Source organism: Ochlerotatus camptorhynchus, unplaced genomic scaffold (genome assembly GCF_037179485.1).
Source record: "Ochlerotatus camptorhynchus isolate MF236.1 unplaced genomic scaffold, CSIRO-AGI_Acam_v1.1 ptg000132l, whole genome shotgun sequence".
In the NCBI taxonomy this organism is placed as follows: domain Eukaryota; kingdom Metazoa; phylum Arthropoda; class Insecta; order Diptera; family Culicidae; genus Ochlerotatus; species Ochlerotatus camptorhynchus.
Genome location: NW_027040622.1, coordinates 1528046 through 1547167, shown reverse-complemented (window position 1 = coordinate 1547167; position 19122 = coordinate 1528046). Strand labels below are relative to the sequence as shown.

The window sequence follows — 19122 nt, the reverse complement described above, 5'->3', positions numbered from 1 at the left end:
GAGCAAAAAATAAATAACAAGTATCGACCAAAATGTAAAGGATGAACAATTTATTTAATGATAACCTACTAAATCAATTTTAAAAATAGGGTAGTGTTATGATCCCAAACGTTCTATAAATAACAAAATGACAAAGAATGGCAAAAAATGGCTCTAAAACGCCTAAAATTTAACTAAGAAACATCAAAATTGCTATAAACTAAACGCCCTATGAATGCCGCAACAGACAAAACTACTATTGAAATTGCTAAATGAGTTTGAAACACTAAAAATAATAATGAATATTTCATGGAATCAAAACGTAACACTTAACCATCTCCAAAAGCACTTCATGATCATGATCACATATGATCTATTATAACAAAATTCGATCAATTTGAAAATTTGTTTCAATTTTCAACAACTTTTTAATTTGAAATTCAAGATTCTTATTTAGGCTCAATTTTGGTTATACGAACACAATTTTGAATACATAAAAAACGTCCTTAAAATTTTGAAATTTACTGTGGCTTACTTACGGACAGTTCGTGACCCACTGGTGAGTGGCGACCCATGGATTGAGAAATGCTAAGTGAATTATTGAAATTTGTTCTAAATCTTTCTTAGATGAATGATGTTATACACTGAGGGAAAGGCACCTAAGTATGTCATACGAACCAGTTATTAATTTTCCGACAAATGGATGCATTAAGTTTGACTTATGAATACAGAATTCATAAGTTAGCTTACACAGCAAAACATGTTTTAGAACGCCTCCAACGTTCATCAAATGAGCAACCGTTAAGAGATAACATTTTGTATATATGCATTATGTTCCAATCTTTATACTCATTATTATAATAAATAAATAAAGGAACACATAAGCATGCATGTGCACAACTTTAGGATAACGCGGTATTAGGTAGAAAGCTTCTTAAAGGGCTACTTTTAAAAAATTTTGCTGAATATTTTAAGGTCTAAACTAATACTGTATAATTACAACATTGTTTGTTTGTTTGTAGTTTGTGAAAGCTTAGGGAACAATGTGTAAGCGGAGAAATCAATCAGTTTTATCCAGCTAAAACGGCTTGGCTACCGACTCGACAAAATTTGAACTATCAGTCGTTACCAACATGTGACAGCACAAATGTCGAACAGTTTAAAAATGACGTTTCCTCCCGAGCAAAGCTGGAGATCAAATTGAAATCAAAATTTGCTGTTATGATGAAACTTATTTTGAATACTCCAGTTGATCTTATTTTGATTTACTTAGGGGCTGTTCATAAACTACGTAGACCGTTTAGGGGGGGTTGACAATTATCAACGGCCCATACAAATTTAAAAACATTTGTATGGACAATTGTCTACGCAGGGGGAGGGGGGGGGGGTCAATAATCCCAAAAAAAAATGTCTACGTAGTTTATGAACAGGCCCTTAACGGTTAACACAGCCAAATGAGAGCAAAATTTTACACTGTTGAATCAAACGAAAAACTAATCTTGCTTTCAATGAAATCAATTTGATTACTGATTGTGCATTCATAATGTTTAACCGAATACGAGCGTGGCGTAAATGGTTAGTATCCATGCTTCTCACGCTGAAAGAGTTGAGCTCAAATCTCACCCCGGGCAAGTCATGAATGACCTAAAATGTGTTAAACAAAACAAATAAACAATAATCATTAGTTCAACGACAGATGAATTTAATTTAAATTTTAAACAAGACGTTAACAGCAAAACTTCAAGTTAAGTTGCTTTCATTTAAAAAGTTTTGACTGCATAATGACAGCACAATATGATATCAGACTTATGTCGCGACAATTGAAATCAAAATGAGTTTTCATTAGGATAGGAACTGCAAACTTTAATATGAATTTGCTTTCATTTTGTTAACCGACTTTGCTCGGGACCAGTCGAACTTTATCATGGAGCAATATTATGAGATTTTTTCTTCTAGATCTTCAAGAAATGATGGTTTAGTTTATGAAAGGCCCAAAAAGCACAGCCCAATTTTCTTTAAAACCACTGGTAAAAAGATTTCAAAACTGCTCGAACATGTTTCTAGACTAACATTTGAAAGGGGCGGAAGAGCTAAAATGTAAACAAACCATATTTTGCCAAATATAGAGAGCTCACAAACTACTAAACTAATCTAATCTAATCTAGTACGTACGAGAAAGAATCATGGAAAATGATTAGGTTAGATGAGGTCTAATCATTTTTTCTTGTCTAATTGATGTTTACAGCATATCTGAGATATGATATAAACATCAATACGGCCAGGCCTACTGCGTTGTATTTGCCGCAAAGATGATTCTTGGAAATGAATTAGAACATTTCTTGAATCTACAGGGGTGGAAGGATGCGTGGACATACCGTATCAAACGCTCCGAGTTACTATGTGTAGTTGTGTGTAATGTGTAAATATCTGTACAATATTGAAGAATCATAAAACAATGTAATGGAAGGATCTTACCAAATTTTTCCTATGTTAGTAATGAATCTTTTGGGTTAAAAGTTTTGTTGGATGTATCCGTTCCTTGTTTATCATGGGGTTTGGGATGCAGTTCCTCGTCATTGCTCATGGTTATGTTTAGTGAAGTGATGGAGATCATTTCTTTCACTAAAAACTACTACTCCTGGCTGATCCACTTGATCGAGCTGGAACCGTTGCTTTTTCTCAACGTTTGACGGCGGCGGCGAAGGAAGAAAAAACAATCTATAGCGAGCTCACAAACTACTCGATAAAAACGAAAAAGTAGAAGAAAATATCATTTTTACATATCGTAGGGAAGTGAACTACTTCGGCCCAATCGCCCATTTTGGGCCTATCGAGCAGAAAACTTCAAATAAATCCATGATTTCAGAGTTAACAAGTCAATTATGCGTTTGGTACGATACTTTAGTTAATAAGCTACGAAACGAAGTCAATGAGAACGCGTGATATAAACGTTTGCACCCATTAGTGTTTTTGATCTAATTTCCGTCCTACTAAGCACAACCCGCGCTTTACCTCTCTTTTATGAACGAGTTTAAACAAAAAAATAGAAAATTTCTGTCAAAGATGACTTTATTCGTCTTTCCATATGTACCGTTGGATTTGATAAAGAGTCACAAATTGTTGAGATATTGCTTAAAACCTAACACTGCTTCTTGATTCTAAATTCGTCCTACGAGTTTCAATTCCGTCCAAACGCATTGAAACGCCATTAGATTTTCTACGTAGAAAAAGGGGATTCGCTAGGAGCGCTTCTTTTGTTTTGAGAACAATGAGCGTAAATTATCATGCAATGCGCTCTAACAGGATTTATGTTGTAGCTAATGAACTAACGCATAGAAAGAAACCTATTATTGATTTTTGCATGGTGAAATCCAGTGGCGTCGCCCTAACCTCAATCTACCTGTTCAGCAACTCTGAAAACGTAAACAAACAAAACAATATTGGTTCCAGGGGATACAAATCAATCAAACTAGAAGACCCTATGCCTTTAGAAACTGAATTCAATGTAAACATGACCCTTAACAACGTTTTCAAAGTTGTTGAACAGGTAAAAAGTGAGGTTACGCGACGCCACTGGTGAAATCATTGATATTATTGATGTTTCTTGCTCGATAGAACGGAAATGGGCGATTACGACGAAGTAGCGCTCTACCCTACTCCAAAAAAAAAAAAACAAAAGAAGCGCTCCGACCGATTCCATTTTTATCTTCATCTTTCATTGGCGTTTCAATGCGTTAGGCCGAGTTTAGAATCCGTAGGCCGAGTTTGGCGTCAAGAAGCAGTGTTAGACTTTTGACAATATCTCAACGATTGATTTCTCTTTATCAAATCTTCTGGTACGTACGGAAAGGTAAATAAATTTGGAAGCCATCAGTAATAATAACATTCCGTTGGGTGCTCAACTCCGTTAGATTAAGAAAGACAAAATGCTGGTTGTGCTTAAAAGGCCGGAAATGGGTTAGTTATCCCTATTTCCAATTTTCAACTCTATGATGCATCTGGTTGTTAAGCCTTGCACTAGAACTACGAATTATATTGTTTTAATATGCCAAACGTACTGATTCTGTAGTATCTAGTCACGCCCGATTCATTTGAAATGCATCCGATTGATATTTCACGTGTAAACATCGAATAAAAAGAAGACCAGCACATCTCCAGGCGTAATTCCACGCTCACGACTTTTGCGAACGAAGAAGAAAATTCCGCTGGAAGCGATTTTCTCGTTGTGGTGATTTTGCAATTCCGCCCTTTTCAAATGTCTAGAATTTATCAATTGAACCATAATAAAGGGGAACTAACATTCTTTCCAACATGGTAAAAACATCAGAATTCATTGAAAATTTCCGAAGATATTTTTGCATTATTATTTTATTAATTCTATAGCAAATACATATCGACAATAGTCGAAAATTAGCACAATGTGTTGCGCAAATAATCAAAGACGTGTATAAGTGCTGTAAGCAAACGTCAGACTGTATGTGAAACATGGCGGACTTCGTGCTATCCTTTCACTCAGCCGAAAATTCACATAAGAAACTGTCAATCTTTGCTAAAAGAGACGATTTTTCGACGCTGCCGTCAACGCCAATGTTATGAATAGTTCATTTTTTTGCGATTAGCTAGCCGTGCCCAACCAGTTTGCATCAAATCTTTCCAACACATGCGTTCGCTATTTTTCCATTCTATTCGTTCGTTTCCTCATGAACATCCGCGTGAAGTTGTCTATTACGTCTTCCGATTATTTTTTTATCAATTTTGAGTTCAGGTACGTCAAGTCGCACACTACTGCGCTAACCGCCCCACCAATTGCCCGGTATCTGTGATGCTCTTTTCTACAACACTCAAAGCAAGTAGTACTGCATAAAACGTCCAACCGGGGAAAAATGCCCTCTTTGCATTTCTACGAATCCAGGATTAATATAAATGCAAAATTGATGGACAATCCAAGTATTTAATGGGACCCCTCTACTATACCAAATTGACAGCTGTCAAGTGCCGCAAATCAATAGTGAAAACAAAATCCTGAAGAGTATCTTTTCGATGTAATTTTTTACGTCATTTTGGTGAGCAGATTTAAAAAGATATTTATTCCATCTTTGTGCAGTATGAGACATCTAATATTGACGATCTGTGGCATATTATATGGTAGATCGGGCATTTTACGCCGCGTCATTGAAGAACCTAAAATTAAGACGTTTTCGGAAAATGTTTCCTAACTTTTTATCAACTGCCACTGAAGAAAAATAATAATAAAATATTACAGCTTAGTTCTAACTCCCTAAGCAACGGATATACGTAATTAAAAATAAGTCGCATTTCCTTAACGGGGGGCGTATTATACCTGTTTACCCTACGAGATGGTCAAGTCTCACAGTGAAACCGTGTTCGTATTGGGGCCCCCAATGCGCTATCTCCACCTAGACGCAGTGGGGGTTGCTCAGTCGCTCTCTGATTGCTGTCGCGCGAGCACACGAAAGAGAACAAATTCAGTAGTTCCTCTCGGACCGGAACCAATTGGCAAATAGCAAATTTTTTTTTGCATTTTCATTCGTGGTCTTCTTCGTCATTATCAAGGATCCGATCATCAAGATAAGGTGCGTGATCAAGTGTGTATCTGTGTACTTGTTTGTGGCTGTACGCCGGATCTCGTTTTCGGGAACCTTAATTGGAACAGCTGTGCCTTAAAGAGTGCTCTGTCGTGAAGAACTTGAATTCGAGAAAAAATAGATTCCACGTTATATAACGAACCGTTCTCAAAACCGACTCGATCTTGACGTCAAGCAGAAAAAAATTGCGAGAGTTTTCACTTTCATTGGATCGACGGAGGCAGAGAGGCCCCTGACCTTTTGCGGGATTCTCGCCGAATCGAACTTGATCGTCAACAATGGTTCAAGGTTGCGAGCGATTTTTCCCGTCAAAATCAAAATGATAAATAAGGCTCACAATTTAGCGCATCATAAGCCACATAAGAAGTAATTTCAAACTGTGTCGCTCGCTAACAGAATAGGCGCAAGGCAAACTTACCAAGTGGATTTAAAAATAACTTCTTACGTGCTATATTTTTCATTTGCTCCGTACAAGTGAATGCTTTCAGTTGTTTTGGTTAGGCTGATTGCTTGTATTGAACATTGGGTTATATAAACAAACCGCATACCCCATTGGCAGGCAAGAGATAATTATTCGGTCGCGTCAGCTGATTACAATAGTTGACAGTTCGTCACTGTCGCAATGTAAAAGTAAATGCGTGTATCTCAAGACAGACGTCATTAAGTAACTTACCACACCACTACTTAGCGCATCCATGTAGCAGTATGGAATTCGTCATTAATTTGCGATCGTAAGGAGCTAACCGATGTCAAGAATCGCCCAATCTAGCAGTGAGCAACACAATCGGCTAGGGCAAAATTTTGAGAAGTTGCCAATACCTGTTATTGGGACAAGGTCGTCCACTTTCGATTTGACGGTCAGTTACGTATACTATGAATCGGTTTTCGGTAGAATGAATACTAGTGGAATTGTTTTATTTTGATGTTACCAGGACCAATTTTTGTTGAACACTTATTATTTTTTTTTCCGCTGTTTCAATGAAACTGGTGCCATTAGAACGGTAAGCTGCTGAGCACCCATCACATCGATTTCTAAAAAACGTCTTGTTAGTTTCTCATTCATTCAATGGAAGCCGCTTTTCATTAGTGGCATTTTTAACTTTAATTTTGTTCGACTGTTAGAGCTGTTGGATGAAAAGTTTCAAAATTATTTCCGAGAAAAAGTTGTGGGGAAAAGATTTTTCAAGAAATTAAAAAGCAAATAATTTGAAATTCTACGTACTATATGTTAAAACTTTAATTGTTTGTATAAAGACTTTAAATTATCCGAGTAAGCATTATACAAGTGCTTCTAGTTTAGAGGAAATTTAGATAGTAAATGTTCCTGGAAGAAACAATTTTCATTGTAACATTAACAATTTCATTAATTACTGTAGGATAGGTGTTCCAGTAATAGTGGGCTACCTATAGTTGCGACATGGGAGTTGTGTTGGAATAATGAGAGAAAACCGGATATGCTTATTTTTCCTTAAGATTTTGAAACCTTTGCACCTAAAGCTTTGGTAGTGTTCCTATAATAGTGGAACCCATAAGAAACCAATGCGTTCCAATATTATAAGAACCAAAATTAGCAAATACCACAACTACTGGAACAGTGTTCGTTTTAATGGAGGACAAGTTTTCGAAAAATGTGTACAATTTAATTACAATGTAATATTTTTCTAGCAAAATAAAGCTTGAAATCTGTAGATTGACGTATACAAATTATGTGTAGATCGTTTGTTTAACGTTTAATAAATAAATTGTCTTAGCTCGTCCACTACTGGCTCACCCACCCTAGTTAAAATAAATCGTCGTTAGCTTAGTTGACAATTATACTTTTAATGTTATGGTAAAAAAATATGTTATGGTTGAAAAAAATATTAGTTGTTGGCATTTGTGACTTAGAGTCGGTGTGAGAGCTTACTGTCGATATTTATTAAATTATTTTTATTTTTATTTATCAATTGTGTATGTTCTTCACAGATTGATTGAAGAAAAATTACAATGGGGGTTATTCCGAGAATCGAAAAGGCTTTTATCACTAGTGAAATGGGAAAAGTCACGTCACCACGACGTGATTTTTCTCACTTGACTAGTAACAAAAGCTTTTTCAACTCTTGGAATAACCACCAATTCTATTACAGACCACAAACGGCTTCAAACTCTCTCCTAAGAACGTTACTTTGTTAATAGATGCCCACATACACGAAATGTGCAATGTTATTATCAAAATTTAAAATCTGTCAGACAAAATATGACGCAAGTTTGAATTTTATGGCATGCACTCTCCTGTTTTATCAGTCATAAGTCCAATTCAGCTCGTTTTGAAGCACAAATAAAAAAGATCGAAGATAAAGCAAACATGTAATCATTATTGGCGTATCACGCCTCTAGTGGAACAGCTAACATAATTCCTAAATTCCCGAGACATTTATGAGGGGTCGTCGAGTTCTCCGTATCTTTCTTAAGTAAATGATGGACTAACATACCTTTCCTATCTCTACCAGTTGTAAGGACGTAGCCAGGACAATACTTAACTGTCGGAGCGGGATATGTCTTTATCTGGGAGTTAGTAATTATTTCCTATTTATTATCTGTCCAGTAATAGATATCCGTCTTGCTCTTAATAGTTTTGAATTCGTACCACCTACGATATTGTGCAACTTGTTCGATGCTAATGCTAATCACGTCTCTAGTGGAACAGCTTGCCCTCTGAACGTTCTTTGTGCACATCACATATATTATCTGTTGAAAATCGCATATTTTGTAGTTGTTGCTGATTCGTGATCAGTGATAGAACAGTTCGTAAAAACCTGGGTAACCAATGAACCAACAAATCGGAAAGATCGGGATACGCCCGGAATTTCGATGACAAATCGGAAAAATATAAACCTACTTCATTATCTCTCCAAAAAAAAATAGATTCTGGTCCTTGGAATGTTTTCAAGGCCCTTGGACTGGACTGGACTGGATTTTCAGGATTTTGTCGCTTTGAAGAATTAGGGGAATTTAGAAGGGGTTCTAGGAAAAATACGGTCAAATTTCGCTCGTTTGGCTTAATCTGTAGCCCACTTTGTGAAACACTTTCGTTAGTTGGGCTGAGCTGTCAAGCTGAAAATTGGTTGAGGGATACACCGATTGTTTATTATCATCACAATGTTTTAGCAACTATCCAAATTGTTCATACACGAGTCCCTCGAAAAAGAAATAGCACTGTCAAAAATGACGTTTGACTTCGGTCGATCGAAATTTGACTGTATCAAGATATTTCAGAAATAGCGACAACGAAGGGCACGCAATAGCCTTTAATTTCAACGCAGGCAACAGCTGTAATTAAATTAATTACTTTAATTACAGCTTTAACTACTTTAATTGGACCTTGATCCTTTTTTAGTCCATTAATTACAGTTGTAATTTCGTAATTAAAGTCCGTTAACTAAATTTTCAGTACTATTAATTACATTTCGAGTACTTTTAGGTACGTTAAGTACGGTAACATAATTTTCATTACTTTCATTGCAACTTCCAAATGCATTAATCACATTGAGTACTTTTGCTTGGACTTTAAATCCGACGCACCGGTCCTGGGTATGGGCGACAAGCGTGTTTTGACTAGAACCGAAGACTACAAATCAAGAAGACTGGCAACTCTGCCAAAAATCAGGAGACAGTAACGGCAACGCCTCTTCTGAGAAAAAAATAGAACCTGTGTATGATGGTATGTGTTAATTTACGAGTGCATTCACACACACATAATAATTCTGGGACAAATTCAAAGGAAATTTAAAGGATGATTTCAAGTAAATTCTAAAGAGAATTCAAAAGGAATTCCCAGAAGAATACCAAGGGGATTCAGAGAACAATTCCTTGAGAATTCGGAGGAGAATAGAGGTTGAAATTTTAGAAGAATTTAAAGGAGAATTCCAAGATAATTCTGAACATAATTTCAATGCATTTCAGAGGTGAATTGCTTGGGAATTGTAAGGATAATTTAGGCGAGTTTTATATAGATTTATGATGGCTTTTTTTTCGATTGGGTCAGGGGCCTGGGGACTGGGGTCTCATTGGAGAAATCGAAACGTAGTGTATGAACGCTTGTATGAAAAAGTCGTTTCGACAGGGTTACATAAAGTGGCCCTGGCGTCCTTTGCTTTACACAGACGCCGTCTCCCTTTGTCGATTGTTTCCATTTGTAATTCCTTCTGAATTATTCGCAACGATTGTTTTTTATGGGCAGTATGTTGGCTCTGTTTAGAATCGCAAGCTGGCACGACGACGATGATCAGCCGCCCCTAACATGTCGAACAGACACTTGGCTAGGCTGCACCCTCCGAAGAGAGGAGCCCACCCTTTCCTGTCAGTATACGATTAAGCTTCTATCGGAGTTGATTAGGTATAACTGGACAATAGGCTAAGAACCATACTTCATCGACGTTCGATTTCGTTAATAACTTGGCTATAAAACCGTTTCTTAACGTGTTTGTCGTATAAGATGCTAGATAACAGTTTTTTCATCGAACAATACAGAACATGTTTTTACACGACCGTGGAGCTGCAAGAGAGAATTGACGAACAGAATCTGTCAATGTTACTTAGGGCCTAATCCATCATTCTTGCTTTGCTTGAATTATGAAAGGAAGCTTCAGCGAAATCTCGTCAATTTTTAGGGGAGTTTTTAAAATAGTCCTCTAAAGAGGAATGATGTTAATCAACTTTTTGAGAACATGATGAAGAAATTCTGTGAACAGTCCTGAGGTAATTATCGAGGTAGGCTAAACATAGACAAATGTTGAAGATTTTGTTCGCCGAAAAAATAAATTAAAAACCTAGGTTAAATGCCGCTACTGTACACTCAAAAAATATTGAAATTTTAATAGTTACATTAAATCGCAACTCTCCGTACCGACGCAAAGGTCAGCATAAAAGGAGAGAATGCACACTTAGTATAAAAAATGGTTTATGCGTACCAGAGTATAAAATCGAAATATTCATACTTACAATGCATACACTAATAAAAATTCAATGTTTATTTTTATGTGTCCCACTCATGAATTTTTGCAATGTGATAAACAAATGATATATATCTAGAGTAACATTTGAAATGGGCCTATGTCCAAATCGTAAACAAACCAGAAAATGAATTTTAAATTTTTCCGCCACTATTCAATTCGTATTTAAGAAAACTGAAGTATTTTAGGAATTTATATTGTTCACAATAACAATAGTAACTGTATCTCAGTATGCAACATCCAAAATATGCGAAAAGCTTTCAAACATATATGAAAATCGATAACAATTTAATTTCATAAATTAATAAGCCTTCTTGTGAATCTTTCAATGGATAGGCCTTTTTGTTAAGCCGTTGTACTTGTCATCAAAAATGGTGCGCCCTTTGCTAATCCTTTTCGCACCGTCAAATAAATTCAAAACAAATAATCGGCCCTGCCTCAAGCAGTAGGGCCTAGCTATGTTTTGAAATTTTTCAATAATTGGCCCTTCTACGTCACAAGGCTTATCAATGAAATGAAATAAATGAATGGTTGGCCGTTTAGAAATGTGATGACCTAAACTAACTTTTGACGAAGAAAAAACCCGATGTACATGAAAATTGATTAATCCGCCATTTCGGACTCAGCGTGATCCGGGAAAATTTTCAAAATTCCGTGAATAAAGCAGGATATTTCCGGGAAATTAATGTTAACACGATTCCGAAACTGATTGCGTTCTTATCTGGGTACTGCGACTCACATTTATTTTGCCAGCCAATGGAAAACTGCTTGAAAGTTACTTAACTATTTTTCTCTTGCCAAGAGCTTTCATCACTGAGTCTGTTGATTTTTGCCTTTGAGCTTAATATTAAGAATGTGTTATGAAAAGTATGAATCAATTTTATGATATTACAATGCTTGACGATAGATAAGAACAGTAACTGCTTTTGTTGCTTCTGAATGTTTGGTTCCCGTTTGACAGTTCACAATGGCTCCCAAGTGACAAGCACATTGAATGAGTCCCGCAGTACCCAGGTGATGTTTCCAGAAGAGGAAAATACTTTTGGCAACCTTTTGAATTGCCAGGATCGAATGATTTTTATTCTCCCATCCACTGTCCACTGCGACCAGTTATTTAATCTTTTGTGGTATATCCCGTGTCCTTAGTTTAGTGCATGTCGTATTACTCCAAAACTATTGAGACATGACAACGTATTCTGTTTTGTTACAGTTGTCATTCTTGCCTTTATCGCAAGGATTCGACTCCAACTGAAAGACGAGCCTTTTGTCATTCAAAAACGGAGTCATTCGCAACAAAACCAAGCAATGGCATCGATAATGACCATGCATCTGAATCCTAGTCCTCCAGAACAACCTTTGTGCTCATTATTATCAATGAATTCTCTTGGAATTCTCCTAAAAATTCACCTGCGATTCGCCTCACTATTCTATTACAATTCTCCTTAGAACCACAGCTGAATTTAATTCTTCTTCCCAGAAACCTCAGAATTTCTCAAAACCTAATCTAAAAATATTCATGGAGTTCTGCTCCGAACTATATTAGTTTTTTTTTCAAGAATCCTTCCCAGTATATCTTTAGAATAAACACTGAAATTCTTTTAAAATTTATCCAAAAATTCCAGTTAGAAAAAAAGCAATACAAATTATTTCCTTACAAATTTGTCTGGGCAAAATTTATCTTCTTCTTTGCTTTATTTACCGTCGGTCTCTGTTCCGCAATCTAGTGCTAATCACCAACAGACATCGATTGCCATCCATTGACGGCAATCGAATGTGCAGGAAGGCAGCTTCCACACCTCCGTAGAATATCGTACCCATTCAACACACATGGGCCGAGACCAGAGATTGTTATGCCTCAGAAAAAATCCCATCGACCTCGGCTGGGATTGAACCCAAACCCATTGGGGTGAGAAGCAGTCACGCTTACCACTACACCACTGGCGCCGGCTTGGGCAAAGTTTAGAATCTTGGAATTTTTTTTGAATAAAATTCAGTCTAAGACTCAAATCAAATGTCAAATAGAAGCATTGTAAATCTTGGAAATTTTCTCAATTTCTCATTTTTTTAAGTTTTCTGTGACGGAGTGTTAAAATATGCTCTTGCTGCGAATATGCTCTCCCAAGCATTTTTACTAGATCTTATTTGTATCAAGTTCAAGATTTCTAAAACAATTTCTTAATTCAAAATGTCACTGTTTTCAATCTGGTCTAATGACTAATATAGTTCGCTTTCACGCTGGACTGACTGATTCATAATGATTATTATTTTCTCATCCTTAATTGAGGGATGAATGTACAACGTAACGTATGATCGTAAAGGTTTTTTTTAATACTTCCTGGACCTATTTAGTGTGATATGCTATCCGCTTTAAAAAACTGCTTCCTGTAGTTTGGCTACTACGATTTTTTTTCCCAAAATCTAAATGATTGATTGTGGTCATGAAAACTTCAATTTTTTGCTAAATATTAAAAACCAGTAATTCTTTTCAAATTTCACCGGGAAAATCGGGAATTTAAAAATGAAAATTCGCTGCAAGACGGTGATTGGCACTCGATTGCGAAGCAGAGACCGACGTTAAATAAAGGAAATAAGAAGTGTGCTTTACTTCTGTTTTCAACCTGAACTACCCTGTAAATCCTGTTTTCAAGTTCACAGTTTGTATCCTCAATTTAGGATTCCGACAAAAAAAGGTCGTTTGTTTATTGTTATCCCACTTTCATAAAATACCGATATGACATAGGTACGCGTTTTATCGATATCGGATTAAAAATATCGGATATCGATATGAACCGATAAATAAGATCCGATAATATCGATGTTTTTGTAAATATCTGTTCATCCTGTTTTTGTAAATATCTGTTCATTACTAAATATTTTAGATCACTGATCTAGCCATGTCTCCAACAATGTGAGGTGATGAAGTTAACGGTCAAATCCGTTTCGATATTTACCTAATATATTTGTTGACCACCTACTTTTTGAATGTGCTATGTGTAATCTACATAACAAAACAAAATCTCCGCACGAGTTCTTTAGCTCTAAATAAGTGTTCTTTCAATCAGTGGGAAATTCCACAAACACGTTGGCAAAATAAACAAAATTTTCCTTAGCTAGGTATAGTATCTACAAATATCAACGCAACTTCTTTTTTTTCTCAAAGCGTGAATATTGGGGTCAATAGGGGAAATGACGGCTTCGGCACTTCTTCGTCAGGTGGATAAATGAATTCCTTGAGCGCTGATTTTTTGCATGAAGGTGCATTATATTCCAGAGTATCTTTTTGCAAATAATTATCACTCTAAGACTTCGGTTACTTCCCTGACGATAATAGGTAAAGAAGTACCGAAGCCGTCAATTCCCCTACCACTTTATGCGATACTCCACCACTTGCCGACGTATCGCAGTATCACGTGCTTCGCCGATTCGTTCATTCATTGGAGTGCTAATAAAAACTGCTCTCGGTGGCGTCCAATCAACCAATCTACCAATACACCTATATGCGTTTACCTGGACTCACATGCCTTTAACCATAAGTAACGAGTCACGCGAACGTAGCCGTTGATGATGTCAGAGTGGAATTCCGCGGAACGCGACTCACTGACGTCATCGTCATACACGGTTGCGCGTACGTTTTGCTCACCTGACTCGGGCCTGTGCGCGCGCAATGCCGCCATACGTTGTCGTCGGTCACAATTTGTACACGAGGCAGCCTTCATATAGCTATCCGGTGTCATAAATTACACAAAAGACTTCGAAATGATGGCACGGACATAGGTACTGTTGGAAAGTGGTCTTATTGCGTAGTATTCAGCCATTCGCTGCCGCTATTCGCATAACAGTCTCATGTCCTGTGGGTTTCCTTTTCTACATGGGACTGTTATGCGATGATCTGATCAGTGGCACTATGCTAAGGTCATTGTAGGATGAATGACCCTAAAAACAAAAAGGGGTCACCTTCGTGTCTATCGTTGATAACTGCTATCAACCGGTATGAAGGTGATGGAGAGCAGTTTGTACAAGTGTACCTATTGGATTAGTAACGTCGAACAAGGTGATAACAACAGCGTACTGCAGCGCCATCAGTCATGTGGATACTATCTTATGACCGACTGCTTTGCTGTAAATTAAACGTGACTGCGAAAAATTGAGTTCTGCAATACTCAATCACTGCAGCGAAAATTAGGAAATGTTGAACAAATTTTATTTAATGGCAAGTACGAACTTCATGGCTATCATTAGCAATCGCCAATAAGAGGTAGTTACAATGCAGGCATGCATGTTATAAGTTTCAATGTCAAGGTCTAGCTCCCGAGTAGCTCGATTCTCACTTGGTGTAGGTAGCCCTATTAGACAGCGGCTAAACAGATAGCATTCAGCGATTTATTTATAGATGTCAGTAAGTCGCGTTCTTCTCGAGCTAACTGTCTCGATCAACATTGTTTCCGCTCATAAATATTCAACTAGGAATATACAGTGTATGAATGTGGGTAAGATCAGCTGTGGCGTGCTAGCAAGCGGAGTAGTAAGTCAGCCGATCTGATAAAATAATTAATCAAATGGAATCCATTGAACTCGAACCTTGCTTATCAGATCAGACCTTGGCCATCAAAAGAAGAAAACAAATCGTAGAGATATGCATTTGGGGGAGGCAAGCAACAGATGATAGAACACATTTGAAAGCGTGACGTAAATATCTTTCGGCAGCCACGAGCTTTGACGTCAATCTTTTTCAAAGCCGGTGCTCTGTGTTGTTATTACGTTTGTTTTCGAAGTTCTCTATCTAATTTTTTGACAGGATTATAAATAAATCTCGGCTGTCTCAGACCATCGGAACGAGGCCCGCCGTCGACCAAAATAAAGTGAAAACAATCTCGTCACATCCGTCGTACACATGCCCACTTTACTTAGAAGGTTTAATCACTATGCTTTTGGAATGTGTTTTTATGGACGCTTGCGACAACAATCGACGAGAGGTAGATTTATGGTCTAAAAACCGGTTTCAACTGGTGATTGCGAACGGCAAAAAAAATAGGCCACCAGTTCCAGGAAAACGAACATTTGGCAATAATCGTTTCACTCAACTTTTGACGCGATAGGTAGATCAGAGGTCTCATTTAATTGGTAGTTGTATTGGTAGTATGGAAGCAATGCAGCTACTTTAGATTCGTCTTGCGGAAATTTATAAATTTTCTTTTTTAATTATGAAAGTGATCGAACATTATTCTCAAAAATAAAAGAAGCACTCCTTGCGATTCCATTTTTTCCTGGCTTCATCCGTATGCCGAAGTGAATCCAATGACGTTTCAATGTGTTTGGGTAAAATTGAAACTCGTTTGATGGAATTGGAATCAAGAAGCATTGTTAGATTTTTAACAATATCTCTGCAATTTGTGACTCTTTATCAAATTTAACGGTACGTATGGAAAGTGATTTAGAAGTCATATTTGATAAAAACATTCAATTTTTTGCTCAAATCCGCTTGAAAAATACAGGTAAAGTGCAGGTTGTGCTTAGTATGACAGAAATTAGATGTTAAACCTATTTATTTCTTTCTTTGGTTTGATGTTTGTAAATAAGTGATTCATTATCACTCCATAGCCTATAGGCATCGAAGTTCCCAAGCCCTTTGGCCTCACACTATCTCCAATGTACTCATCGATCCATATTATAATCTGTGGCGTGTCCAAAGTCCTAACTGCTCCTCTTCTTTGCAATGCCCAGTATGCATTAGGCGACAGCTGATAATGAACCGAACAACACTAGTTACAGTTTAGTTTGCCGTATACGCTTCAGCAGACATCACAGTTTTCCAATCCGTGTTTACTTTGCGGCATTCCGTGCATACAAAACGAGTGCTGATTTATTGCACACGTTGTCCGAAATCAACTGGAATTCAAATAAACGAAAATCTCCATGTACCTATGTACTAATCAAACTGTGCGATTTGCTTCACTGTCCATCCCCCACAGCAGACCAAGTGCCGCAAAGAACATAGAGAGCGAACCAAACTCGAATTCCAAATTTGAATCTTCGGCAACAGGCAAATTGATAGGACTTCCCGTACTCGTCTAGGACTTTAGCTACAAAGATGCATCGCGCAAGGATAGCTCTCCAGCTCATCAGTCATCCAGCTGGTCAGCAGAACTTTGGATCCTGGTTAATCCGGAATCCAACGTCGAAGGTAAGTTTTTGTTTTGCTTGACTCAATCATCCTGAAAATTAATGTATTCGTGCTTCTTCTTCATTGCAGCTCACCAGTGAACTGGTAGCGGCTTCGTCAGTGAAACTGTACAACTCTGCAGCCGCCGAACCTTTCCTCAATGGCTCGTCGTCAAACTACATCGACGATATGTATAGTGCCTGGCTAAAGGATCCAGCTTCAGTGCATGCTGTACGTATATACATAAACATAGATACACTTTTTCTTTAGCTCATGATGCAACTGCTACAACACTGTACAACATATGTTCTGAGGACCAGCTTCAAAAAGTATATGTGTTTGAATCGTAGCCAGTCAGAGTTAATCGCAAAGCTCATCGAGACTTGCGAATCAACATGTAAGACTGATGGCTCGTTAGGGCAAAATACACTGAAATGCACGGTATCTAGCATGCAGAAGGTCAAAAGGTTTTTTTTTTATCGTAAAACATTAAAACCTTATCAAATCCGAGAGGAACCCTATCAAAAGGCGGAATCTCAAAAGTCAGACTACGTAAACCATGTTACATAAGGCAGAACATAGCATTATGCATAAATGAAAAAGGTGAAATGAAACAAAACACTTCCCATAGTTTTATGTCACTTTATTTTGCATTGAAATAATCATCTCTTTACTTCCTTTTGGTTAGCTTGGCAGAGCGTCATTCCTTCAATAAAGTTCTTATTATTGACAGAAGCAACATTGAAAGATATATGAAAGATGGTGCCTTCTTCATGCTGCTCTGTGTCTGTGTCTAGCTGTCTTTCGTTAATTCTGCCTTATGTATTTTCGCCTAAAGTAGGACACCACTTTTTGACATGCCATCACGTTATGAACTTCCAGTTGATTTTCGTGCAGCTTTTTTCATTCATCAACATTTCAAAACAACTAATCTGCTTTTGTAAACAGTGGTTTTAGCCATCGATTGCTCGCAAATAAAAGCTTGAAAATGCAAACTAACAACATCATCTATTAGAGGAATGTTTCCAATATCAGCTAGGTAGTAAGATAAGTTTGCAGGAGTGAGCTTTTATTTGCGAGAAATCGGCGGTTGAAGTCATTGTTTCTGAAAGCAGTTTTGCCCTAATAAAATGTTAACATCGAGATAGTTAATAATTGAAAACGCTCCTTAGATATTGGTTACTAGCACAACCTATTGTACAAACTGTAAACTATCCATAAACGCATAACTGTCCCATTTCAATAGGGCTTTTATGGGCATTAAAGGTCCTTCAAACCAAGACATCATCGAACATGTATCGCCCAGTGTATATTCTACGTTATCGTGAAACGTGCTATGTTTTCCTATCTACTGCAGAAATAATCAATTGCATAATTGCGTGTTCACTACTCACAATCAGGTCACAAATACACAACGATAACACATATTGCTTCCCTTTTTCTTCTTATGCTTTCAGTCTTGGGATGCCTATTTCCGTAACAACTCCTACGAGGCACCACCATCGCTGGCTCCGATCCCAAGAAATCACGTTTCTGCATCTCAATATCTCGGCAGTGCCTTACCAGCTCTGGCAGGTGGCAGCCCAGCTGTCGGCACTCGCATCGATGACAAACTGATCGATGACCATTTGGCCGTGCAAGCCATCATCAGAAGTTACCAGGTAATGTCTTGGCTCCCCTACAGTTTCCCGACGGCACACGATCTTTGGTTAGGAATATCCTTTGTTTTTGTCCTACACGTTTTTTTTTGTAGTATACAGCTTAATCCCCAAGTTTTCAACTCCCTCAGTAGGTTTATATCCCTCTTTTCGTACTAAACTACCAACAGTTATTATTGTGTTAGGGAACAGTAACAGCACGGTACAATTTGTTAGTTTCAGAATTGAATGTAGAGGGTATTGTCTTTTTTTTTCGGCTGACTATTTTATTTAAGGTTGTCTTTCAAACACGAAAGTGAAGAAAAGTCTCTATATTACATGTTGGTGAACACGTACTGCATGAAACAATAGTGTTTGTTTGGACAAACGGGTCGGTCGTATACGTTAAGCAATTTTCACTCAGTTCGCTCAGACGAAAAGCGCAAATGGATCACCGAGATACACAGCATTTGCACCTTAAACTATAGATCTTTTTTATCATCCTAAAATATACATATTATCACTTTAGTTTGTAGACTCAGACTGCACTACTTATACGAATTCTTATGCTAATATGGTAACGCTAAAACAACAGATGTAAATTTGATCTAAATATCTGCGTTGTTATAGAGTTATTATTCACATCTTCTTGAAAAGATATGCTCCGCGATGCTTCAAATGATATTTCCTCACCCCCACCCTTCATTCTGTGCTATTCTAAATTATTGAACCAACCCACTTCACCCAAC

General features: G+C 37.4%; 1 protein-coding gene across 5 annotated transcripts in view; it reads left to right on the top strand.

Annotated features, from left to right (window-relative positions):
• LOC135700311 (2-oxoglutarate dehydrogenase complex component E1) overlaps positions 1-19122 on the top strand; it is a 39188-nt gene that overhangs the window by 2411 nt on the left and 17655 nt on the right. For all 5 annotated transcript variants that reach the window (XM_065220785.1, XM_065220783.1, XM_065220781.1 and 2 more), the window contains exons 2-4: positions 16546-16757; positions 16827-16967; positions 18194-18397. In XM_065220785.1, coding sequence (XP_065076857.1) covers positions 16665-16757; positions 16827-16967; positions 18194-18397 — 438 coding nt within the window. In that variant the 5' untranslated portion in view covers positions 16546-16664. The remainder of the gene's footprint in view (positions 1-16545; positions 16758-16826; positions 16968-18193; positions 18398-19122) is intronic.